Genomic DNA, 24,679 nt, shown 5'->3' with positions numbered 1-24,679 from the left:
GTGCTACCACATCTGTCTCAAGTACAACTTATTCTTAAGTGACGGAGTTCTTAGCATCAGATAGCACTGGTGAGGATATACTGCAGGACGGATGGTGGAAGGCAACGCTTCCAAGTAACCTGAGGGCATTGGGACGTCACCTCCTGGATAAAGCCGGGCAAAGTTTTGGAGAAAACAAGGCTTGAGTTTTGCCCGCTTTTGTTACAACCCTGAACCCAGCCCCAGAGGTGTGAAAGCTGATGAGCTGCTCTATTCATTTTTTACAGATGAGCAAACTTAGCTGTGGAGCAGAGAGAGACAGACTGCAATCCTGTACTCTTACCCTGTATCCCATTTTATGGCTAGAAGTAAAGAGTAACTTGTACGGTGTCACTAAGCTGTAACAGAACTTTTCCTAGAACACTGCAGAACGATAACGCTTCTACCTAGCCACATGGGCGCCACGTAGCAGAGGGTATACATAATGTCGGTTATTCTAAGCACATAGCAGGAACTGTAGTCTTAACACTGAGTAAAATGCAGTAGACATCTGTGCAAACCAAAGCCTTCTAAAAGGTCCTGTGTAACAGGTTTAATTTGAAAGGGCTGCAGCTCTTAACGATGAAGAGATAAGAAACTTCTGTGCAAGTCACCTGGTGCGGTAGTTCACTATTACGCCTTCAGGTTTGACTAGTTCATTCAAGAGGCACTGACCCTGTGCGTCCACCAAAGAGACACGAGTGACTTCGCTCCCTTTTGCAGTCAAGCACTGTCAGGAAGAAACAGAGGCAGTGGTTGAATCAGCATGATGCTGTCACTCAAAAACCTTAGCTAACATCTGTTTTGGTTGCAGCTAGTATCACTACTAAGGAGTTATTCAGCTTTGAGATCTACTGCTCACAGCTAGTTGTTTTATACTGTGGCATGCCTCATTTTGTTAAATGCCCACCATAAGCACAGCAAACACACAGGCAAGCACAACACAAAGAAAACCATTACAAAGAAGTGCTGCTTTCACAGAATCAGCCTGTGCTCTGCACTGCAGAGCTGTCACTGAGAGCATCTTCACCAGAGAAGATGCACAATTTAAAAGCAGACCCCAGGTTGTATCGTTAGCTACTCAATGCTGATGCCAAATAGGCACCTCTGCAAGGTCAAAACTGCACTAAAGGAGGAATCTTCACCACAGCATGCTGCCAGAAGAACTGTGATGGCCAAAGGAAAGCTGCATGATAGGCAAGTCTCTTTCCTCTCCCAAATCTTGGGGATGGCTGGGAAGAGGAATTCCACAGCAGTCTCAAGGGTTACTGCAGCATTGCTGATGGGCCTGGCAGATCCAGCTGCTGCTCTGACAGCCAACGCCGGACTGAGCTCTCTGCTGCACTGCTCAAGACAACATTTCTGTCTTGTTGCTGGAACCCCATCTGAGTCCTTCCCACGGCTGCATTAGCACCGATACCATCAGGGAAGGGACTGGCAGCAGATATTAAAATATCAGAAGTAGTTTAGCAAATACACAGGGTGTTTGGCTCACTTTGGAATAGCTGGTAGGAGTTTGGTCCCTTGACTGTATTTTGTAAGGCCACACACATTTGTTTTTACCATTTCACAATCCAGACCAAAGAGGGGGCTGCTGTCCGTCCTCTGCTGATCACACTCTGTATATATATAGCCCTTACACCCTGGGGAGCCTAGAAGGAAAAGAAACCCATGAATAAGAAACAGACTTCTCTCTTCTAAAACTCATGATGTATCTTACATGACCAAACATACCACTAACTGTCAAAATTTAGAAAAAAAAACCCCAAAACCACAACACAACAACCAAACAAAAACCATCATAACCTGACCTTTTATAGGATAGTCATTTTTTTTCTGCTCTTCTAAAGTTAGAGTATAGCTAGTAAGGCCTCGTTTTTTTTCTCCGTATTTCCGAATGATGGGATCACATTCTAAGTCCGAGCTTTTAGGAACACATTCACTGCCAGCAGAAGTCAAACCTGTAAAATACAGAAGCACCTGTCAAGCTCAGATAGCACACTCTGCCTGCAGTTGGTTTTCTGCATTAGTATACACACTAAGAGACTACACCATTTCAAAGGAAACCACTACCTGGAACAATAAACTGGAGAGACAGAGAGACAGATATCTCCATCTGTCTGTCTGTCTACCTATCTCCAGTTTCTTTTATATATACATCTCTCTCTAGTTTTTATACACATATCTCCAGTTTATATCTCATTTGTTGTGTGAATATATATACACAACATATACATTATATATATAATTATATACACACGATATTATATATAGTGTATATACTATATATGTATATAAAATATATACTTGATATTCAGGATATTTGAATTTTACTCCCAGTTCAGCTACTGACACTGCTGGCTGATGCAGAAGCAAGTCCCATCACAAGCCTCTGTCTCACACTCCTTTCAGAAATAGAGAGAACAACCTTGCCTCGTAAGCATGACAACATAATCACCTGTTACTTCATGTAAGCTGTAGAGGAAGTTCTCTCTTCCTTTCTGCCCTCTCTGTGAAATTCTTTACTGCAACTATCATCAGGAGAAAATGTGCTCTAAGTGTGGCTCACAAAGAAGCAAGCGCTGAACTGACACCAGAATCCACAGCTGTATAAAGTTTAATTATCCTGTAGGTGATTCTCTGCAGATTGCACTTAAAAGAAAAATATACCTGACATCTCAGATCTGTGACTGGGCAGTATGTTTACAGTCAGGATGCTAGAGGACTTTGTCAATACATTGAAAGTAACAGCTGTTCATTCTCCCCTTTGGGACTTGAATTCAAGAGTCTTTGTGACACTTCTAACCATTTCAGTGAAGTTCGCATTGTAGTCTCTTGCAGGGTTTGTTACAAGCCTGTTGGATTACAATCACCTCTATAAAGAGTGTAAAAATAGGAAATCAGCTGTCAACACATCCATTCTTTACTTTGATTTGCTGCTCAGTATAACAGAAAACTAAGAAGAAATTAGTAACTACTTAGCTTGAATCTAATTTATATCTCTGTATCTTTTATTAGATGCATCTTAGAATAAAATAATCACAAAATGGGCAACAAAGCATCAGAAATTTGGATTAAACATGTTAAAAACTTTCTCTCTGCTTTTTGCATTTACTGGTGACAATAAGCCCAACAGAGAGTTACTAAACTAGTTAGGGTAACTACTCTCATTGTTTAAGCCATTGTACGTTTTTCTTTGTAAAGAAGTTTACCAGAGCAGCATGCTGGGACTGCACAGGATGCAAAGTCTTAAATTACTGTTGAAAGTGAATCACTGTGGCTGAAAGAGACGATACAAAAGCAAGCATGATACCTTGTGCAGTGTTTTCAGGTTTCAGGTTTGCTCCGCCATACAGGCTGGCTAGGAAGTTGGTGGAAGGTGTTAATGTGAATCTCTGAAAAAACAGACGTGTTAAGAGAGTTTGAAATAGAAGCAGAAATATCAAGCAAATCAGATGCTTCTTCATCCGCAAACCAGCCAAATTTAGAGGATGGATGAAGAAGTAGTGGAAATATGTTTTGTTTTCCCAAGGAAAAAAAAAAACCAACACAAACCAAACCAAACAAACAAAACAGGATTCTTTGTACTAAGCGACAGATTTGCCTTGCCTGATACGATCATGAAGGCAAATCTCAAGACTTTCTTTGACAGAAACTAAAGCAAGTTCCAGGCTTTCCAGTTAAGTTGTGATTTGCATTTGCTGTAGTTCAAGGAAAATTCTCTAGAAGTCTGAATAGAAGTGCTTCCTTCTTTCTTCCTTTAAAAATGTTGCTTGTAACTCAGAAAATTAAACTAATTATTTCAATAATCATTTTGAGAAATGGAAGAAACTTGTCATAAAGTGCTAATAGTAAAGGTGAGATTTCTCAACCAGTGGGAACAGAACAACTATTGAGAGTCTCCTCACTCACTCAGAGTAAATTCCAAATTAACTGAGATATTTTTAATCTCACTGGCATCCTGAAGACGCAGGAAGCATAATAGTCAGAGGACTGAAACATTAATACATGTTCCACCTGGTAAGGCTTCAAAGACAAGTCTTGAAAACTCGCTTCTAATATCAAAGCCTTAGCCTTTGTTCTGAGCTGACAAAGCCTACAAATAGATCCTCTCAGTAGCTTTTGAGAGCCAAAGATGGCCACTTCCTACTGGAAAAGGTAATGATTTCACTGCAGCGATTAGTCCTCAGGACATGGTTTCAGGACTGGAAGACGTTTAGAAGACAGCAATACAGTTCGGGGACTTACATGCTGGAACACTTTTCTGAGGTGTTTGAACTGCAAATAGAATTTGTAGAAATGAAGTTGGCTCATTTCATGTAGAACAACAACCACAACCCCAGCCAGGTGGCTCTGCTGATAAATACGGCACCAGCTGCAGCGAAGAAAAAAAAAAAAAAAATCAAAGCAAAACAATTATCCAGCAGTCTTAAAAACAAACTTGGAACCAACCCAGCTTTTAAGTCAGTGAATGGCAAAGTGCCAAATGATTTCAATGAGCAGAGGCTTTATAGCTTAACTCAAACAGCCACATATTCCTGGAAGCAACATAATATGGGAGACAGAGGAAGAATGAGTTATAGCAAACTTCTGCTGCTGGACCATTTCAAGATATTTATACTTCATTTATATGCATCAGAATGTGTATACAGATGAGTAACTTCAGCTGTAGTGATGCAGTCTAGTGAATTCATGCATAAAAAAAAGTTTCATAAAATAATTTTCTATTCACTACTAAAAATCTCAAGTGGGATCATTTTTGCCTTGAGTTTCATTTCAAAATTTCACTATACTTTTGCCATCTGAGGTTATATACCCTCCTCGGCCTTTCTCTTCCATTGCTGAGGAGTTGCCCTGAAAAAGGGAAAAGGGATCAGAACATTTTTCCTAAAACACACTCTAGAACATTCTGTTTCAACTATATCTCACATGAAACCTATTAATATTTTTTGTGTTAATATTTTTAACATGGTATTTCGTTTCTCAGGGTGTGAAACTTCTCCGGTTCCACAAAATCGTTTCGTTTCTGATAAATGCATGAAACGGAACTATGAAATTGTAGAGCTTTTGTCAGAAGAGGAATTCTGGTCTCTGGCCAAGTCTAACAACAACTGTATCTACATAACACAGGCCGTCATTACGGTAACTGCATTGCAAGGATTCCACAACCAGCATGGCCAATATGCCTTTAAGTATGTTTTCACAACACATAAGGAAATAAGACAGAGTTGATTCCCCAACACGAACGTGTTATACCTGGGTTGTGTTGCATTGTGGCATTTTCCCAAAGCTGCATACTTTAACAACTCATACAGCTGGTCACAGCTGATTTCGCAGTCCTCACCAAATAAAGCTGCTGACAAGCGAGATGACTTTTCCTGTAAAAAGGGAAACAATAGTAAAGGTTTTATGTAATCACACAAGTTCATGGAAAATGAATTAAACTATACATTAAACGGAAACTATTTACCATTTGGATACAATAAACTACCTTTCAAATAACTCTTCCCCTCATTACGGGCAAATGTTTCCTTTCAGATCACACTTTCATATTAAATTAAATGTCAGTATTTCAGTAATCCAGGTACTCTACCTTCAAAGGTTTATTTAATAAAAATCAATGTATGTAGATGTATGTAATAAAATTTAAATTGATATGATTTGCAAACACAATGTTCTGCTGTCTCAACCCATTCATCCACTTGCTGCTGTAGAGCTCTGGGCATTTACACAAATGTTATATGCAGCCACTTCACTTAGGCTTTTGATGAAACCCATTCAGTCTATTTACATGATGTGATCTGTTTTGGCAGATGGGTTTGCTGACCCCTGCAGGAAGCTTCAGTAAAATCCAAGGGAACTGCAGGAAGAAAGCCTCGAGTAGATGAGATAAGAGTGCAGACTGTACCACACAATTCAACACACCAGTTCTTTAAGCCTAGATGCACAAATTCTCCTAAAACTAATCAAGTAAACGCATGGCTTTGCAGACCTCCACTGACCATATGGCCTGTTCCAATGGAGCTCCCTGGATCTGTAAAAATTTTAAAGATACTCTTTTTTTTGTGATGAAAACACATACCAGGGAAAAAAGACCACAGAACACTACAGAATATCAAATCCCACAGGATAAACAGCCATCAGAAGCCATGCTAACAAGCCTTGTGCTCTTTACTTTTGACAAAGCTCACCCACATGGGACTGAGCTGGTGCACTTTTAAAGCCATCTGTCACTGGGCAAGAAAGCCAAACAGAGGGGACAACCTCTGAGGTGCAAGTGGTTAAGAATCATCTGTAATACTAACACAGGGTGGTGTAATTGCTAGTCTCTCATCTTTCATGCTAAGTTTGACAAATAAGTGGTGACGCTGTTGTTTTCAATACAGCTTAATCAGAGCTTTGTACAAAAAATAAATAAATAAAAAAACCCACACCAAAACCAGGCAAACAGCAGAAGTTTCATTTCACCACGCAAAGGCTACCTGCCTATCACAGGAACGTCAGTCTCTAATCAGACATGCTTACGCTTGTCCCATACTGGGCACTAAGCAAGTGGTCACCTGGCTGTGTAAGGTGTGGTCATGAGGTTGAAACTTTGGGTTGATCTGCATCCTTCAGGTGCGAATGTGCTGAGCAGACACAATGCTCAAGATCTACTTTGTTTAGGCAAAAATCAGGTCAAGGAGCACATTTATTGTTCGACAAAATTCCTCCAGTGGGAATGCCCAGCCCTCAAAACGAGCTCATCTCCGTGTTTCCCGCAGCAGAAGCCACGCCATCAGCTGCCGGCAGTCTCTCCAGCCAAGACTCCAGGCAGGCTGCCAGCAATCCCCGGTTCTGCGGGGCTCCCCGCGCCCCACGGCGGGAGGCCGTGCAGAGGGGCTGCAGGAGCAGGGCCGTACAGAGGAGCCGCCGGAGCGCAGGGCCGCGCAGCCGCCGTCCCGCTGCCCGCCGCTCACCTCGGGGCCGCCGCCGTCCGCCTTCCTCCTCCTCTTCCGAGCCGCCAGCCGCCCGCCAGCGCCCTCACCGCCTCCGGCGGGCCGTTTGAGCCCGTTTACGCAGACGGCCTTCGCCATGGCCTAGAGGAAAGCACCGCGGGGTCAGGGCGGTGCCGCCAGGGCCCCTCACGGCGGCCAGCCCCGAGCCAGGCCCCAGCGCCTGCCCGCCGCCGGGGCTCCCCGGACGGCAGCGGGGGACCGCCCGCAGCTCTGACGCCGTGGGGCCGATCCCGGCGGCCCTCTCCTCCCCCGCTCCCCTCAGGGGGGACCTCGGCCGCGGATCCCACCTCGGCCACGCCGGACGCTCCAGCCACAGGGAAGCACGCCGTCTCGGCACGCGGCTACCCGCGCCTGCCTGCGGGCAAGGCCAGAGCAGCCGATCCGCCGACAGCGCGGATGGGGGCGGGGCCGCTGCCGCCGGCGGGAGGTTTGAAATGGCTGCCGCGGCGCCGAGGCCGCTCGGGGACGGTCGCGGCCCGCCCGGCCGGGGCTGAGGACGGAGATGGCCACCAAGCGCCTGGCCAGGTGCGCGGCCGGGGGATCCCTCCTACGGAGGCCCCCGACGGGACGGGGGGAGCGGCGGTGGTGGCCGGGCGGGCGAGGCCCCGAGAGGGGCCGGGGCGCGGAGGGCCCGGGTGAGGGCGGCCCCCTCGGCACGGCAGGCGCTGACGCGGTGCTGGCGCCGCTGCGGTCCGCAGGCAGCTGGGGCTGGCGCGGGGCAGCGCGCGGGGCAGCGCGCGGGCGGCGGCGGCGGAGCAGCGCTTCGGGTACCTCATCGTCGTTGACTTCGAGGCCACGTGCTGGCGGGACGCGGAGCGGCGCCCTCCCGAGATCAGTGAGCGCGCGGGGCGGGGAGGGGCGGGGCCGGGAGGGCGGTGGCCCCAGGCCCGAGGGACCGGGCTCGGGCGTGGGGATGGGGGCGGGGCTCGGACGTGGGGGGCGGGGCTCCGGCGTTTGCGGCGCGGCTTTGGCGGGGGCAGCGGGGCAGAGCTGACCCCTGCGGCTGGACGGGGGGCCGGTCGGCCTGGCTGTTGGTTTCTCCCGATCTATTTTCCCGCAGTTGAGTTTCCAGCAGTCCTGTTAAACACTGCAACGGGGGAGATCGAGTCAGAATTCCACACCTACGTCCAGCCCCAGGAGCATCCTGTTCTCTCTGTGTTCTGTACAGAACTAACGGGCATAACACAGGTATAACTGCTGTTTACTTTTTTTATTTTAAATATGCCTCTAAAGAGAAACAAGTCTCAAACAAATTTCGGTGCGTACTAACATACTTCTCATTCTGTTTCATAAAGAATCAAGTTGATGAAGGGGTACCTCTACACATTTGTTTATCGCAGTTTTTCAAATGGATTCAAAAGGTACAAAAGGAGAAGAAAATTGTGTTCAGCTCAGATGTTCCAAGTCATTCAGGGGCAAAACCATGTACCTTTGTAACTTGGACAGGTAAATAAAATTTTCATTTGCTTTTTCTGCGGAATAATACACATAAAACAATGAACGTGTAGTGGTGCTAGTGCGATTGAGTCTTTACTGCTAGGGAACCAAAATCCTGTTACTAGGTATTAACGATGGGCAATATTGGGGTAAGACTGAAAATATGAAATCCACGGAATCCTGATGTGTTCACAACATCTTTGTCTCCCGCGTCTGACATCGTTACATTTTTCTGCTTTACACGTAGTGAACTGCATCACCATTCTTACTGTGTCTCAATATTTGATGAGGTCTTGGAGATCTTTACCCATCGTGAAGTCACTCTACTAAAAATAGGCATTCGCTTATCCTGATGTCACATTACAGCAACCCTAGTGCTTTTCATGTACGAAGACTTCATTAGCCTGTGCTAACGAAACCTGTTAGCCTATGCCTGCTGTCCAGCAGTACAAGATGCTGTTGTAGTATGTTGATGGTATGTCCCTTTGTGTAGGTATTAAGCCATGTTTATGTAGATTTTAGGCCAGTTCTTTAGTGATGGATTATTTGTGGTCTTTTTCTGTGCAGACTGGGACCTGGGTGTGTGTTTGCAGTATGAGTGTAAAAGGAAGCAGCTGCAAAAACCTGACTTTTTAAACTCCTGGATTGATCTCAAAGCAACATATAGGGTGAGAAGATCGATAGACTGTGAAACATTTATACCCATGTTATCATCTCAAAGGCTAGCTGTATCTGAGGTTACAAGCCAATATTGTATGTTCCAGTAACCCATTTGTTTTTGTTTCATGTTGTTATTGCTCAATAATGAATTGCATACCCTAGAACTGTATGAATTTTAATAGAAAACTTAATGCTAGGTAAACAACCTGGTGTTATTGCTGATAAATGAATGATAATCCTGGGAGTATTTTTCAAGCTGCCCTTCCTTTACTGATATCTTTTGCTCTGCTTGCTTCCTAACTTCTCTGGTTTTGTGTGCTCTTACTGCTGCGTAGAAAAGAGTCATCACCATCTGTTTCGTGGTACTTAAGAGTCTAGGATATGAACTGTACTTGGACCAGAAAGTATATGCTGAACAGCATAAATACTACTGAAAAAATGAATGTATATGTTATTACACAGTCTGCACTGCAATAGAGTTCTAACTTGGGGGCAAACAGCCCCTACGTGTGTGTACCTTCCTCTGTGTCGTCACGGAAACTTTCGAAGGGTGCTCCAGGAGTCTACCTGTCCTGACGCTTGGAGCTCAGGCTCTTGACCTAGGTAGCAGAATTAGGTCTCTGAAGGTGAACAGTGTGATCAAATTTCCTTTGTTGTGATCAAATGAGATACTGGGAGTGAGTAGCAATACTCACTTTTTCTCATTTAAAAATAATTTACTTACCTATGCCAAATATATTAATGCCCATGGCTTTGTAATATGCAACAGTTTAAACATCTCAAGACATTATTTATAGTTGTATTCCTCAATGCTGCGCTGTTAAGGCCTTCATCAATGTAGGCCATAAAGTGCAAATGGATGACTCCAGAGCTAAGAGAGAGTGGATTAGCTTAAGACTGACAGAGGGGATTGATGGTTCTTTCCATTCCAGTTTGTTACACGGTAAGTCACCTACTGTCTTACTCTTATTTATCCCAACTGTAAAATGAAGATACCTGACTTGCGCAATTGCCTTGTAAGATTTATTGTTCATAAGGTGGTATTTCTGCAATGGTTTTCACTTCACTATGAAGAGGTTTTGAAGTGCCTGTGTTAAGCACCTGTGTTTTTTTCCTTAGGCCTTCTATAATAGGAAGCCTAAAGGGCTAAGTGGTGCTTTGCAGGATTTGGGGATAGCTTTTTCAGGACGGGAACATTCTGGTAAGTATCATATGATGACCCTCATTTTGATATATATATTTTTTTTAAAAAAATTTAGCTAAACTAAACTAGCTAGTAATACTAGTCATTACTTTAAATAGTAACTATTATTTACAGGTTATGCAATGTTCTGTCCAACAAAAAACAATGTTCTGTCAAAACAAGAAAGGCTTCAAAGATCAGAGTTTGTTATTTCTAACCTTATGCTTTATTTCTGAAATCTGTCCTAGTGCTGTTGAGTGCATGTTCAACAAGATCAATCTCTGAATTGCTAGGGTGCAAAAGAAAAGAGGCAGAGGAAGGATAAGAAAACTTAATTTTACCTGATAGCTCTGGACAACATACTAGTGTAAGAAAATACCAGCACAATATGATTTTTTTTTTTAACATGACTAATAAAACAGAACAAGTATTTAAAAAATTGTGGCTGTATATTCAGCTCTACGGATTGGTTCTTCAGATGTTTCAGCACAGGGAACTTTTTGGAATTTTTTACTTCTGCTTCCCTTTTTTTGAACTAGATAACTATGTGTCAGCGTTCTATGAATTCCTGTCATTTCTGTAACGCTTCCCTAGATTACATTTCGTTTCTAGAAAGAACCCCAGTAGTAGTTTAAAAAATAGATATTAACATAATCATACTTTTGAAGGGTTGGATGATTCTCGGAACACTGCCCGTCTTGCTTGGAGGCTGATTTGTGATGGATGTGTGTTGAAGGTTACTAAATCTTTGGGTAAGGTTAGTAACTACTTCATACATTCCCTTCTACTTGCTTTGTAGCCTGGAACACAGATGAAAGATGAGGTATTCAAATAACAAACCCAGGACTATGAATTGAGCAGACCATGCCTAGGCTGATAACGTTTATTTTGTGTGTTGATTCCTAAAACTCCTGGGTATTCACTTTCTAAAATCTTTTGTTTACGGGCTCCCTAGGCACAGCCAAAGAGTAATTTAATTTCCAGAACACCAGCTATAAGCTTCACTGACAAGACTCCACTTGGAAGTAACAGCAGACCTGAAACATCTAGAGATGAAACTTGCAGAACAAACTCTCTGGCTGAGAAAAAACACAACAGTATTGCTGGAATTAAGATAAATTCTAATGTGCAGACTGAAGAACAACAACAGACCACTTGCACCGATTCCTCTGCAGATGTCCACGCTGTACCTAGCAGCAGCTCAAGGACTGAGTCACATGCTCAAGCCCAAAGCTCTTTAACAACACCCACTGACAGATTTCCTGTCCCTCTTGAGCAGGCACAGCAATCTCACAGCACTGTGTCAACGGGTGTTCAGCAAGGACTGAACTACGGGCAGCCTCTGAGTGCAGCCAGACATAGCCCTCCAGCACACGGATCAGGACTAGTGCTCGTCTCCACTACCATCTCCTCAGTTAACATCTCCAATGAGGATATCAGTACTAGTTCTGATTGCTTATCTCTGCTGACTGACTGGGAAGATGTCGCTTTAATACCAGAATCTCAATATGAGCAAAATTCAGACTGTGTTCAATTCGAAGATGACTCAAATACAGGTATTTTAACAGTGTTGGAAGAGAAAACAATTTCAAAACAATCGGCTGTGATGAGTTCAGATAATCTGAGTTTGGAAAACACCGTAGTACCTGTGGAACCTCTGAAATCTGTCGTTTACAAAAGTCCTGATACTACTATCTATAATGTAGGAACGGTACAAAGGCAGACTTCAAATTTTTCAGCTTTTAAGTTACCATCTGCTAAGGTAAATGCCATTTCAGCACAATCAGCATTAACTGGAAATTATTCTACTCCTTTGGAGGTTCCTAAAAGAAAGCCAACTAGTCCAAAAATGTTCCCACCAGCAAAAAAACAGTCTTTTGCTATATATCAAGAGAAAACTGCATCTTTTGATCATTCCTTACCTTTAAGAAATTCCAGTTTGCCGGAAGTGTCTCCTGCCATTCTGAACTCCACAGGCAATTTGAATCGGTCTGTAAGAGCTGTGAAAAATGGAAAACCAACTCCCCCACTGTGTAACTGCGGTCGAAGAGCTAAAAAACTGTATGTGTCAAATGCTGGTCCAAATCATGGCAAAGCATTTTTTAGTTGTCCTGTTGGCAAGCACGAAGGTAAGAAGAAAGGCTGTGGATACTTCAAGTGGGAATATGTGCTTCTGAAAGAGAAATCTAATGATCTCACCCTGAATGCAGATGCTTTGACCTCTCTTGGAACTTACACTAGTAATTTAGGAAATTCTTCCAGCAAAAAATACTTGTGTCTCAGACCCTCTATGAGAACTTGAAAAATGAGAATTTTTTTTTGTTTGAATCTTAAACTCAGTAAGTTGATCATGCTTAATCTAATCAGGACAGTTGATGTAAGATACATCTTCTGAGAATGGGACAAAAATGACGCTGCTTGGTTAGCATAGGTAGAAATGGAAATTGCTCAAGCAATATCAATAGATCATAAAGTATCTTGAAGTGTGAGAGAACAGATAAAACTATTAAGTGCTAAAGTATGAGCAGCTGTTGCTACAAATCTTAAATTTCTGCTTTGTCATGTATTTTAAATTCTTTACTAGTCCAGCCCTTAAAGAGCATTTTCATGATACAGATTTTATTTACACTTTTTTCAAAATATACTTGTAACGATAACTAACTTTAAAAAATGTATTTAGAAGTTGTTGCACTTCTCAAAAGTGATTCTTGAAGCCATAGTGTTCTTTTAAACTCTTACTGTTTTTTTATCCTTTAAATAACAATAAAGATAAAATGCTGGTGACACTTCATTAAATACTTTATTTAACACAAATCGCCTGTTGTGCTCTTCACTAGATGAGTTTCCCATTTCATTTGTATCAGTCTGCCTGCTTCTGTGCTGTTAGCTATTAGCGTAGCACCTGGGACACCCAAATGCTGGGCATCAGGTAAGAATTTATTCAAACCTAAACTAAGGCGGCTATCGTATAATGTCTTTTACTCTATGTTACTGTGTAAATCTCCAATATCTTACTTTGTAAGAAATCCTCTAAAAAAGCAGTAAGTACTTCTAATCTTTTCTCCACTCCTTCTGGCGCAGTTCATTTCTTCTGATCTTCCCACTAACAGTTTTTGGCAACTGTTGAACAAACTCCATCTATTGGGAAAGGGAGGAAATTGCAACACAAAATAAGATACAGTTTACATAAATTTTTAATTTTGCTTAACCTCAGCAGCATAGGCTTATAAGCCACATAACAGTTAACACCCACTGCCTTTATAGTAGTGAAAATTATTTGGGTATTTGAGCACCCACCTTCCTAGGATACTTGTATGGAGCAGTAACTTTCTTAACGTGGTCTTGTAGCTCTTTCTTCATTTTTTCCGGATCATGTGAAGCATAGTCAGGTGTTAAAACAACAAAGGCTTTCACTACCTAAAGATGTTGGCAGCAGTGGTTTAAAAGCTAATGAAACAGTGTTACCCAACAGCAAGATATGAAACTTTAACCAAACATTTGCTGAGAAAACTGCAGAATAATGTATAAGGCAGGTACAGAAAGCTTTGCCAAAGTCTGTGTGTTCACTATTGGTCTGGACTGTGCAGGCAGTTTATACACATTTAATAAAGATGAAAAACTGTAAGTATTTGAATCACAAAGAAAGCGTCAAATGGTGCTTTTGTTATATTGCATTTGGGCCAGTTGCCTTGGTCAGTTTTTTCCTGTGTGGATCATCCAGTATCTGACAGAGTAGATGATGACTTGAATTTAGTTAGCTTTAATTAAAAAAAAGAAATCCCTGGACAGACAAATCTCTTGGAAGCTGGGCTTTATTAGCTCTAGTATGCACAAGGCTATTTAAATATATCAGCTTGTTTAACTTCTTTACCTCTCCTCTGATGGGGTCTGGACTGCTGACAGCTGCTGCTTCCACCACTGCAGGATGCTCTACTAGGGCACTTTCTACTTCAAATGGTCCAATACGGTATCTTTAAAACAGAGGAAAGGGCTTTTAGTTGTATTCTATAACACATAAACATAACTTCACACCTGAATCATCTGTGTTCTTCAAGTTTAATGATTTATTGTTAATCAGTCTTAAATTACCCAGAAGAATTAATGACATCATCAGCTCTTCCAACAAACCAGAAGTATCCATCCTCATCCATAATCCCCCTGTCTCCTGTGACATAAAAATCCCCACGTACTGTTGCCTCTGTTTTCTCTGGATTGTCCTAGGAAATATTAAATTGCATTTTACATGAAAACTACCTGAAAAAAATACATCAAACTGCATTCTAACATATTTAGCATGTAAATTACGTAGAGTCAAACATTCAAAAATTTCAGCTTTTCAGACTGGTCCATGTGCATCAGATTCAAGTGGGACATTAATGATAGAGAATTATTAATTAGTTACAAAGATACAAAAACTAGATGAAAATTCATAAATTGCAATAAACGAATGAAGTTTCACTACTTGTGACTGCCTTAAAATGTTAATCATAATATATTATGCCCAAGCTTTAGGAACCACTGAAGGTTGCAAAAATATGTAGGCTTATGGAACTGAGAATTTGCTTTTAGGTGATTCTCCTTCAATGATTTTTCCTTCCTATTTCTAGCATTGCCTATCCTCAGGGATTTTTTTCCCCACATCTTCTCCCCCCCCCCCCGAAAAAAAAAAAAAAGTTTTGGCTCAGCACAGAGCAATTAAGAAGCACTTATTCTACAGTAAATGCAACTGACTTCTGCAAGACTTTTTCTAGGCAGTATGCATGGTGCTCCTTTCCGACACGCTCAGTACTGCTCAGAGGACCTGACTGTAGGCTGAGACTAGCCATAAAATTTAACAAGGTTTTCTGGTGTCAGAACTGAAAGCACTACGCATGTGTTTTACCGGTTGTTGGACTGAAAATTCTAACCAATGTGGAAAAAAAAAAGGCAAAAATGTTGCTGTGTCTGAAACACTCCATGAAGCTCAAATCTGGAGGGAAGGGATTTGAACATGTCCTGCTTCTCAGGCGTGGCTCTAGCACTTAGGCCAAAGACTGTGTTGGGATTAGGGGGGGAGGTCCGTCAAACATTTGCCTTTATATTAACATATATATATAACATATATTCAAAAGAAAGTGGATTTTAACTTGCTAGGCAGGACACTCATCGAACATGTAATTGTAGATCGAGCATCTTCAGGAAAAAAATGGAAATCCCGTTTTCCTCCCCACAGGTTTTCAGACCGGTAAGCAGAGTACATGTAAATGAAATGGGGCATCAGATTCCATTAACTGCAGAAATACACTTACAGTATAGCAAGTAAAAAGAAAAAGCGATCTTGTAGGCTTTACTCTGATGGCAATATCTCCTTCTTTTCCAGGAGGCAGAATATTACTGTTTTCATCTATAATCTAAAAATAAACAAAACACAGTCTTGTTATCTTGGAGCCAAATTAATAAGTATTAAGATTATAGAATCTTGGTGTGCATTTAAAATACATAATTGAAGTATTTTTTAATTGGAAAATGATTTTGAGCAGTAGAGGGTCTTACTCTGACAACTGAAGTGTAAGATCAGTGATGATCCACTGTACTTTGCACTATGTGTTTTATCTGAGGAATGCCAAGTACTATGGCAAACATGTAATGAAGTTAGTAAGACCCCAGGGAGGATCATAAGTGACAGGGTGAGAAAACTTGAGAACTGAAAGAAAGATACTAAAAAACTTAACCCATACTGCAAATTGATCTGGTGCTAGAATCTGCTTCAGCAGTTTTGTTACCACCAGGAAAAGATACTCACTCCCACTTAACTCACCAATTTAATTTCTATCATTGCTTTAACGTTTGATATCTAACTGTGGGTTGTCATCGAAGGTGGTGAGGATGGTACAACAGGGAAGTCCACTTGCTTATTTTACATGCTCAGTTTAGTGCAGTAATAAGCCTATCTTCAGTCTTTCATTCACTGCTGAATGATGGTACACGGTACAACTCCCCTTCAGAGCCTTCAGACCTCTCTAACGGAAAGTGATTGTGCGAGAGACTGAGTCACCAGAGGTACCATACCTTGACATCATACCCTGGAGATGGCTTTCCCATAGAGCCAGGTTTGATTTTCATTCCCTTAAAATTTCCACAGATCAGCACCTGTAACAAGTGTTGGATTTGAGGGTTTTTTAAAATTAAACTGTGGCTTGTACATACAGTCTTTAGCACAGTTTTAAAATACTCAGCTAATAGTGAGTATTTCTATAAGAAATACTAATTGTCTTCATTATAATCATATATCCAATGATTAAACTTCTAGAATCCAATGATTAAACTTCTAGAAATAAACTAAGCCCTCAGAATGATGCCCACATCTCCAAACAATGCTAGTGAGTGCTCTAAAGACAGATTCTAATGCAGAATTTGGAATGCACTAATGAGGAATATACCGCTTTTGTGTTAGCACCCAATCCAAAGCCCACAGGGATGAAAAACAGTCCTTAGGTTTTGGGTGATGCTGTTAACGATTGTTCTACAACTTACAAAACTCATATTTTTCCAGTGTTGCTTATTGCAAGTGACTTGTCCCCTAAAAGTCATACCTGTGTATAATAATTTTAATCACTTTTTCTTGGCAACCTGAATGGAATTTATTGCTGTATCTGTAAAGCATACTGTTCTGGTTTTGGCTGCAGCCAGTAACAAAAGCGCCACGCGGCCGCCCCTCCCCCCGCCGCGGTGCGGAGGAGAATGGAAAGAAACAGGCAGAAACCGGTGGGTCGGGATAAGGGCAGTTTAACAGAACGGCAGAGGGAACAGGAACAACAACGATACAGAAAAGGGGAATATACAAAACAACCCGCAGAACAGACCCACTCTCTCGGACCGAACTGCTGCTGTGCCCTCCCGAGCCGCGAGTGAGTTCCCCCCGCACCGGAACCCAGCGTGACGGCACATGGTATGGAATACCCGGCTCTGTTTGGCCAGGTTGGGGTTGGGTCAGCCCACCCGGCTGTGCCCTTTCCTGGATTCTGGTGAAAATTCACCCCGTCCTGGCCGAACCCAGGACACATACATTTGAACATTTGTAATGCAGAACATACCGTTTCTGTCTGTCCATAGCCTTCGTGAATATCCAGCCCAGTATGTGTTTTCCATTCTTCCATCACCTCAGGGTTGATTGGCTCCCCAGCACTCACACAGTGCCGCAGGCTTTTGAATGTATAGCTTAGTGGGAAAGAAAACAAATAATTGGCAGTCTTCTCTCTGCTACATCCCATTCACTACTGTATTCCTGTATTGTGGGGTCCTTTCTACATAACCCCAAAATTTTTACTGAGTCCTATTCATTCCATTTGAACTGTGTAGTGTTAAACAAACACAAACATGAAAAAAATGCAAATAAAAAAGAAAAAGCTGCTGGTTTACTTCTGTATTATTTTAGAAAATCTAATGAACAATATACTGTTTCTAACCCTACAATCTGAACTGGGGTCTAAACCAAAGAAGAATAACAAAGTTCAACCCTAATGACAATAAAAACTCACAGCAGAGTTAAATGAGGCCAGACAGTCTTTTATACATTTCACCAAGCTGTGCTGACACACACACTCCTTGTAGCTTATAGTATTGGAGGAACAAGTGGAAAAACAGAAGGAGTATGTGATTATAAAAGCACTTCTGAAGGTACATTAATCATTGTATCATGGGTATCCTATAACATCCGCAGCTAAACTGCTTTTCAAAGTCTTATGGAAGTTCACTGCAATTTATGAAGCCTGAGATGGTTAACCTATCCCTAAATCTTTATTCTGGCTTTGTTCCTAATACTGAAGATTCAAAATGTTGAGAAATACGTGAGCTGTGTTACTGCTATAACATTGTAAATTTGGAATAAGATCAATGTGAGATGAGCATTTGCTCTACTGGTTTGATGAAATACACCAACAAGGATACTCTGCTTTTGCTTACCTGGGCAGTTTATGTTGCACAAGCATTCGATAGGCAGTTGGAGGAGAACAGAAGACGGTTATGGGAAATCTTGACAGACTCTAGAGAATTCAGAATAAAAAAAGTAAATGTGGCCAATATACTGAAACCTGTGAGGTCTCATCTTCATTGTAAGCAATAATATAATGATCTCTGCATCCAGCTTATGAAATACACGAACAAAATGTTGTGTCCTATAAGCCGTTGGCTCTGTACTTGCCAACACAACACACAGTGGTTACATTTAATTAGTTTCTTCTTCAAAAGAGAATCTACATCATTTTACAATTGCTTCAACACACTAAAGTTTTTCACTCTTGAAAGCTTTAGAGTTTCTCTTGCAGTTTCTTCATAATTGCAGTTTAAGTAGAAAACAAGTGAAACCATAAGGCTACTATTTAGATGCTCTGTAGGTGTTACAACTGACAGTGTTCTTCAACATACCCTAATATTAAATAGCAATTTCCAGCCATGGAATTAACATGGATATGATGATAAAGTCATTCCACGCAAAATGAAACACGGTAGTCTTTTTCAAATGATGAGGAGTTATGTGTGGAGGATGTAAGAGAATATAATGTTGGTGGCTTTTGTGAAAAAAATTCAACCTTGCTGCCTCTTCACTCCTTAACTTTGAATTACACAGTGCAGGCAACTGAAATTCTCATTCATCTGTTATTGTCACTTAATTTAATAGCAACACCAAAGTGTTCCACAAATTCCACAACTATTTCTTGTGTACTCCACTTAGGCCTAATAATGGATGTTTGCAGGTTTGTGCAATCAAATCCAGAGGAGAGTGTATGATGAAACTCTTTGGATGTCTCTTGTTTTGGGGTACATATTTGCAGCACTCACTTCTTAACTAATCAGTTAATCACTGCCTAGTGAAAGTTGTAACTGTGTTGCGTGCTGCCCCCGTGCAGCGCCAGGGGAAATGAAAAATCAGGCAAGACCAGCCAGAGAGAATAGTGCTCTTTGTGGCTGGGCTCTCCTCACTCACCTCAAAGACAATGCTTGGGTCAAAGTGTGGCATCTTATGCACAAATACGCATGCCCCTTGAATCCATGGTGAAAAAATGCTGCTCCAAGCTGACTTTGCCCAGCCTGTGTCTGATGTATTCCAAAATACATCTGAGGACGTCAAGTCCAGCCAGTACCTGGTAACACAAGGCAACAGTCCACAGTCTCTATTTGGCAGGAATAAGGCAAATATTAAAATATCAACAAGAGATGTGCCAGGTCACTGGTTGCCTTGGGTAAATGGCAATCAGAAAAGGCTGAATTTCTGAGCAGGAGTAAGTCACAGCATAGTGAGGATGTCACCAGGATAGACTGATGTTGCCTTTTTCTAAGGGAAAAATTATACTGATGGACAAGCTAACACCACCTCAGAACATGATGTGTGAGATTGCTGGGGTTTTGCTGAACTCATTTCTAGCAATGAGCATTTTTTTGTTTACTTACTTCTAGTTTGGTATTTTCTGATTTGTTCTTCTTTGCCTGTCAGAGTGAAGTGCACTGCCATACCAATTTAATAAACAACATTGCTTTATAAATTTAAAGATTCTGAACTATCAGCATTTTGTTCTTGCAGGAGCTGTGTCTAATCCAGACACAGATGAATTCAGAAGCCTAACAGACCCACTTGTTTTTCCCTTTTGTAGTACAGACTTCATAAACTTGTGCTGATGTTCAGTTCATGGGCTATCTATTAACTATACTCTAAGAAGAATTTACCAAAAGTTAAAGAAAATGTTAAAAATAAGTTAGTGACCATATGACTGCTACATTCTCTACAAACTAAGGCAGCTGGACTCAAATTGCCTTGTTTTATGGAAAAAAAACCCCACTTTTTGGGATATAAAACAACTGCTGTTGTTTAAACTATTGAAACAAAAGCTTCCAGTAAAAATCTTGTGTTTCTCTTCCTTCTGCTACATCACCAGCTACAGAAATATGTCTGATTTAAAGTGGTATCTGTACCTTCCATTTACTGTGAGGCCAATACCATAGCTGCTGTGGGAATGTTCAGCCATTTTGGGAGATCCTGTAGTTCCACTGGTAAAATAGATGGCCATTGGATCTTGACACTTTGTGGTCACACAGTGGTGATCAGAAGGAGCATTTCTTAAAACAAACAAAATTACGAATAACATGATTTGAAAGTGTCACACATTTTTGAAAATATTTAACCAAAATAACTGTAGCAATCAAAAGTCTCATAAACATTGGTATTTTTCCACTGTGCAGTCTGAAAAGGGTGAAAATATATTGGCGTGTGCAAACGTTTGCTATTCAAAACAAACCACCGTGCTTTTCTTTCATTATTACTGTGGTGCTTTCACAGTGGTATTTACTCACTTCAGGAGATCTTTAAAGTTCAGCCATCCTCCTCTGTGGCCCTCTGACATAAGCAACTTGAATTTCAAAGACTGGCATTCAGCCCCAACTGAGTCTACAGCTGGTGCCACAGAATCATCAGTGATGATACACTTTGCCTTGGATTTCTGCAGTCGGTGAAGAATGTCCTTTGCTGTCAATTGCTGTGTGCCAGGAATCAGCACAGTTCCTAAAGGGAAGGAAGGGGAATGGAAAAACAGTCTCAACATTTAAGAATAACTCTTGTACCTACAAGCAGACTTTAGCTTACTTTGGTCTTTTGAGTGGGACAGGGCTGTACTAAAAGCAGGACTTCACCCTACACTTTAAATATGCTGATTTCTTTGATGGATTCAATGCTATGTGAGGATGAGCACAAGTTAGCAAATACGATATTGATCATGGGACAGTAAACGAAATCAACATAATAACTTTTCTTGTTCTGAAAACACTGCCCCTGGAACGTGCCATCTCTCTGGACTTGACTTCTTTACTGATGAGCATAGCTGTTGCCTCACGAGGTATACTGGTAGCGTTTGTGGGGCACCGAGTCTTTCTGGGTTGTAAATACTGGGAAGCTGAGTATTTAAGAGATCCTACAGGGGAACATGTGAAACACTTCATTAAGTGTGGGCTAATTGCACTGCAAGTTATCAAGAGGGTGCATTTGTATTGTGTCACAAGTGCTGGAAAGCGGAGAGAGGCACATGTACTCATGGGGTTTCCTTGACAGCTAGAACATGCACAAAAGTCCTAAAAACACCACAAAGAAAAAACTTGGCACGAAGAGTGGTTCTGACCAGCATGACACTAGTTCATTCTCATTAGCATGTTGGCAGTTCTGACTGCATTAAACAGCAAGGACTGGTTTAAGTCACAATTTCTGTACCTATATACCATTTCCATGCTTTTACTAACCTGTTCTCATGCAAGCCACATTCACCAGCCACCACTCTGGGAGCCGGGGCAGAATCAGAATAACTCTGTCTCCCCGTTGCAGACCGCAGGCATCAGAGAGTACGTTTGCCGCTTTCCTGGACAGCACTCCCAGCTCCTCAAAGCTCCACCTCACCTCTTCTCCGGCACCATCTACCCACCAGAATGCGGGGTTTTTAGACTTTTTTCCTGCCTATAGAAGAACAGGGCACAGTACAAATGCTTCATTTTAGAACCACATCGCCTTTTATTGAAGTCTGAGGAAGAAAAGCATTCATCACTTAGTGCTGGAGAAACCTAGGGATGCAACAGAAATTTGCCACTGATTCCGACTGAGGCAGGGAACACTCCCTCAGCAAGAACAGCCTATAAATGTAATTTATGACATTAAATTTGTATTCCTTTCCCGAGTTCTTCATCTTACACTCTGAAGAGGTTGTACAGTAATCGGCACAGAGAAAGAAGAATCTTTTTGGTTCAGGACACACCAGCAAAGCAGCTGATGAATGTGGATACCTCTGGGTTGCGCCCCAGAGTCTCCTGAGACCTCAGAGCTCATTTTCAACTTCATCTGGAACTGGGCTTGTCTGGTACTTCTGAAAATTAAATCAAAGTTTCAAAAGCATAGGCCCACACAGTGTGACCTTTAACCAATGTCTCACCTGACTGAAGTCAGTGTGAAGTGCTTTGAAATGTATGTATACAATCTGCTTTAAACAGGGCCAACGCATTTAGCAGTAGCAATGTAGTAAGTCACCTCCTGAGCTAAAAATTTGACACCTTATTATCTACTGGAAGGTATAATAATGCTAAAGTTCCTTTTCATCAGATTTTATCCCTGCCCTTCAGAGGGCAAAACCTCTGCTCCAGAGGCTGTTCCTTGCTCCCATTATAGCCTGCCAAAACCTGTTTTTCCAGCAAAAGGAACAATTGTGTCAGACAGGTGATATCTCTGCTCTATTCTTGCTGCCAGGCTTGACAAAACTGCATTTAGCCCCTCATGATGAACAGCTTGAGCCTGCAGAACCAGTCCTACATACAGAGAGACCAGACCTATGTAGTAAGAAAGATAATAGACTATACCCCATGGGTTTTTTCTATATTCCCTTTTCTTGCATAGAGCCCATGTCTGGTTTGGGGTTCAAAGTTGTTCAGTTTTGTAGGTTCCAAGTCCCTAGATGCAAAAGATTTCACATTTGGGACAGGTGGGTGAGGTTCGACATTACACTGTATTTATTACTCATTTTACAGGTGGGCAATGAAACATGCTGAGGTCAAGTGATTTCCCTGGCACATCCAAGTAGGGTGCATGTCATGGCTGATGGGGGAACTGATGCAAGGTTTAGAGCAGTTCAGTTCACAGTCTCATTTATGAGGCACCTATTTACGCATGCTCGATCTCACTGGAGTTACTGTTTAAAGGAAAGAACTGTTTGGACTTGTGGACAAGATAGCGTGTGGCCTAAGGGATCTACAGGTTCAAACTGCATGACATGACCACCAGATTATAATCAGAACATAACTCCAGTGCCTCATTGTCACTGGATTTGTCAGATGCTCACCATTAATGATCGGCACCAGAGAAGCCAAGTAACTGTTACCTTTTCCACTTCAGTCCATCTGTCCAGCACATCTCTTGCAAAGTTGAAGTACTCTGGCACCTCTGGTCTGTAGTGTTGTTTTATGGCTTCATAACTCAAAGAGGCATGAACTGGGTAACACTGGCAGCAAAGTTGGAGGCATCTTCTCAGGGGAGCCCGCAGGGACATGGCATTTGGGATCTTCCGTAAAAAATGCACAGCCGCAAGAGCCATAATAGTATCTTCAAGGTTATTCCTTGCCAAGAAATGCTACAGTGATACAGATACAAACCTGGTATTAGCCATGAGGTTTCAGAACAGCTTTTACTACTACAAAGTGGAATGCACTGGAACAACAATCCCAACTGTTAATTGGAGTAACTGCTGAGGACAGTCCCAGTTTGGCCATTGTCTGGCCCCTGCTCTCCAGTGACCATCATGCAGCTCAGACCCTCACCCTGCATTCAAGCAGCAGCACTCAGCCCCGCCACTGTGGCAGCTTTCCTATAGTTCACATTCCTTCCCTTCCTACAAACCACGCTAATCTTGTAGGTCACATTTCAGTTGCCTTATACAGCAGAGAGGCACTGACTGCTACTCCGGCACTTCAGCTCTGACTTCTGTAAATGAAACGTCTGCTACTGAATGACAACACCGAAGTAACAGCATGCCCTGAGATGTTGCACAGATAATCCAGCAATCCTGCATTAGTTACTGGCTGACCACAGCCACACTTGGAACAAAGATATTTACAGTTCTTCTAGTTTATCAGCACTAGGGATATATTGTTTGCCAGGAATGAAATGAACGTAGCAAAGCTGTGAAAAGATTCTAAGTACTGATGTTTTAAACATTATTTTGATGTGTGGTCAGCAAAGCGCGTCACTTTATGAGACGGGGAAACTTTAAAAGACTCCCTGAAAAAGGATCCCAAATGCAAAGCCTTACTTCTGAAACTTAGGAGGAGGTCTGAAAACTCTGAAGTCATTATTTTCATGCATTGTCAACTGTCTTTTATTTACAAAGTAATATAAACACTGCTAGTTCCTTACGGAATTAATAACTATCCAGCTGTAAAATCATGTGATTTTAGTGATTTACTGAAGCAAAGGGGCATTTTTTTGACCTGTAACACTCAGTCTGCGCATAACAAACACAGGCGAGAAACCCAGCCTAATGAAAGGCAGAGAGGGACAGGGAGAAGAGGGGAAGTGGCCAGACGAGGGGCAAATCAGCACTGCTCCAGTGCCAGAAAATGTCCTGGTCAGCAGCTTGCAGGGGTGGGTGGAGGGTCAATTACCTTGTCAAAAGGCTGTCAATCCCAACTCTGCCTTGCACCAAAGCTGAGCCCTCTCAGTGCTGGGATGTGTCACAGCTTTGACTCCTTACGCAGATCTCAGACTCCTGGCCGTGTGCCTGCTCTTGCACCGTTACCGTGTCGAGTGACCGACTCCTGTGTTCCTTACATGTACTTTGGACTCCCACAAGGGGCAGCCAAGTCCAGCGCAGCAAAAAGAGCTGATAGG

The 24,679-nt window shown here is 42.1% G+C and overlaps 3 protein-coding genes across 7 annotated transcripts in view; 1 reads left to right on the top strand and 2 right to left on the bottom strand.

The window, feature by feature from the left end:
• Positions 1-7,373, bottom strand: part of REXO5 (RNA exonuclease 5) — a 16,198-nt gene extending 8,825 nt beyond the window's left edge. For both annotated transcript variants that reach the window (XM_075436460.1, XM_075436461.1), the window contains exons 1-8: positions 7,304-7,373; positions 6,978-7,097; positions 5,275-5,396; positions 4,267-4,393; positions 3,332-3,413; positions 1,830-1,979; positions 1,582-1,670; positions 633-748 (exon numbers count right to left, since the gene is read on the bottom strand). In XM_075436460.1, coding sequence (XP_075292575.1) covers positions 633-748; positions 1,582-1,670; positions 1,830-1,979; positions 3,332-3,413; positions 4,267-4,393; positions 5,275-5,396; positions 6,978-7,094 — 803 coding nt within the window. In that variant the 5' untranslated portion in view covers positions 7,095-7,097; positions 7,304-7,373. The remainder of the gene's footprint in view (positions 1-632; positions 749-1,581; positions 1,671-1,829; positions 1,980-3,331; positions 3,414-4,266; positions 4,394-5,274; positions 5,397-6,977; positions 7,098-7,303) is intronic.
• ERI2 (ERI1 exoribonuclease family member 2) lies at positions 7,090-13,110 on the top strand. The gene is made up of 8 exons (XM_075436462.1): positions 7,090-7,541; positions 7,715-7,851; positions 8,077-8,204; positions 8,312-8,462; positions 9,021-9,121; positions 10,233-10,314; positions 10,965-11,053; positions 11,252-13,110. The coding sequence occupies exons 1-8, from the start codon at positions 7,519-7,521 to the stop codon at positions 12,596-12,598; spliced, it is 2,058 nt and encodes a 685-aa protein (XP_075292577.1). The 5' UTR covers positions 7,090-7,518; the 3' UTR covers positions 12,599-13,110.
• On the bottom strand, positions 13,078-24,679 carry LOC104333669 (acyl-coenzyme A synthetase ACSM3, mitochondrial). Of its 4 annotated transcripts, none has more exons than XM_075436469.1 (14): positions 24,454-24,675; positions 23,175-23,423; positions 21,556-21,766; positions 20,620-20,827; positions 20,242-20,385; positions 19,259-19,415; positions 18,238-18,317; positions 17,370-17,493; positions 16,345-16,425; positions 15,585-15,686; positions 14,386-14,513; positions 14,168-14,267; positions 13,594-13,650; positions 13,078-13,434 (listed from the first exon to the last, which is right to left on the bottom strand). In XM_075436469.1, exons 2-14 carry the CDS (start codon positions 23,385-23,387, stop codon positions 13,348-13,350), a joined length of 1,692 nt encoding a protein of 563 aa, XP_075292584.1. In that variant the 5' UTR covers positions 23,388-23,423; positions 24,454-24,675; the 3' UTR covers positions 13,078-13,347. The 4 variants fall into 4 exon arrangements, 3 of the variants coding, with proteins under 3 accessions (XP_075292584.1, XP_009937504.1, XP_075292585.1); XM_009939202.2 differs by having other exon boundaries at positions 13,594-13,713; positions 24,454-24,674; XM_075436470.1 differs by lacking the exon at positions 13,594-13,650 and having other exon boundaries at positions 24,454-24,676.

This window comes from Opisthocomus hoazin, chromosome 15 (genome assembly GCF_030867145.1).
Source record: "Opisthocomus hoazin isolate bOpiHoa1 chromosome 15, bOpiHoa1.hap1, whole genome shotgun sequence".
In the NCBI taxonomy this organism is placed as follows: domain Eukaryota; kingdom Metazoa; phylum Chordata; class Aves; order Opisthocomiformes; family Opisthocomidae; genus Opisthocomus; species Opisthocomus hoazin.
This window is presented reverse-complemented; position numbering and strand designations above follow the sequence as displayed.

Bases quoted from the DNA above. Each gene is read 5' to 3' on its own strand.
- ERI2 (XM_075436462.1), top strand. From the start codon at position 7,519: ATGGCCACCAAGCGCCTGGCCAG. The intron at 7,542-7,714 runs GTGCGCGGCCGG...TGCGGTCCGCAG, and splicing joins GCCACCAAGCGCCTGGCCAG to GCAGCTGGGGCTGGCGCGGG. The intron at 7,852-8,076 runs GTGAGCGCGCGG...ATTTTCCCGCAG, and splicing joins GCGGCGCCCTCCCGAGATCA to TTGAGTTTCCAGCAGTCCTG.
- LOC104333669 (XM_009939202.2), bottom strand. From the start codon at position 23,387: ATGGCTCTTGCGGCTGTGCATTTTTTACGGAAGATCCCAAATGCCATG. The intron at 18,318-19,258 runs GTGAGTGAGGAG...TGAATTCTCTAG, and splicing joins ACCCAAGCATTGTCTTTGAG to AGTCTGTCAAGATTTCCCAT. The intron at 14,268-14,385 runs GTAATTTAAGAC...TCTGTTTTAAAG, and splicing joins GATGTCATTAATTCTTCTGG to ATACCGTATTGGACCATTTG.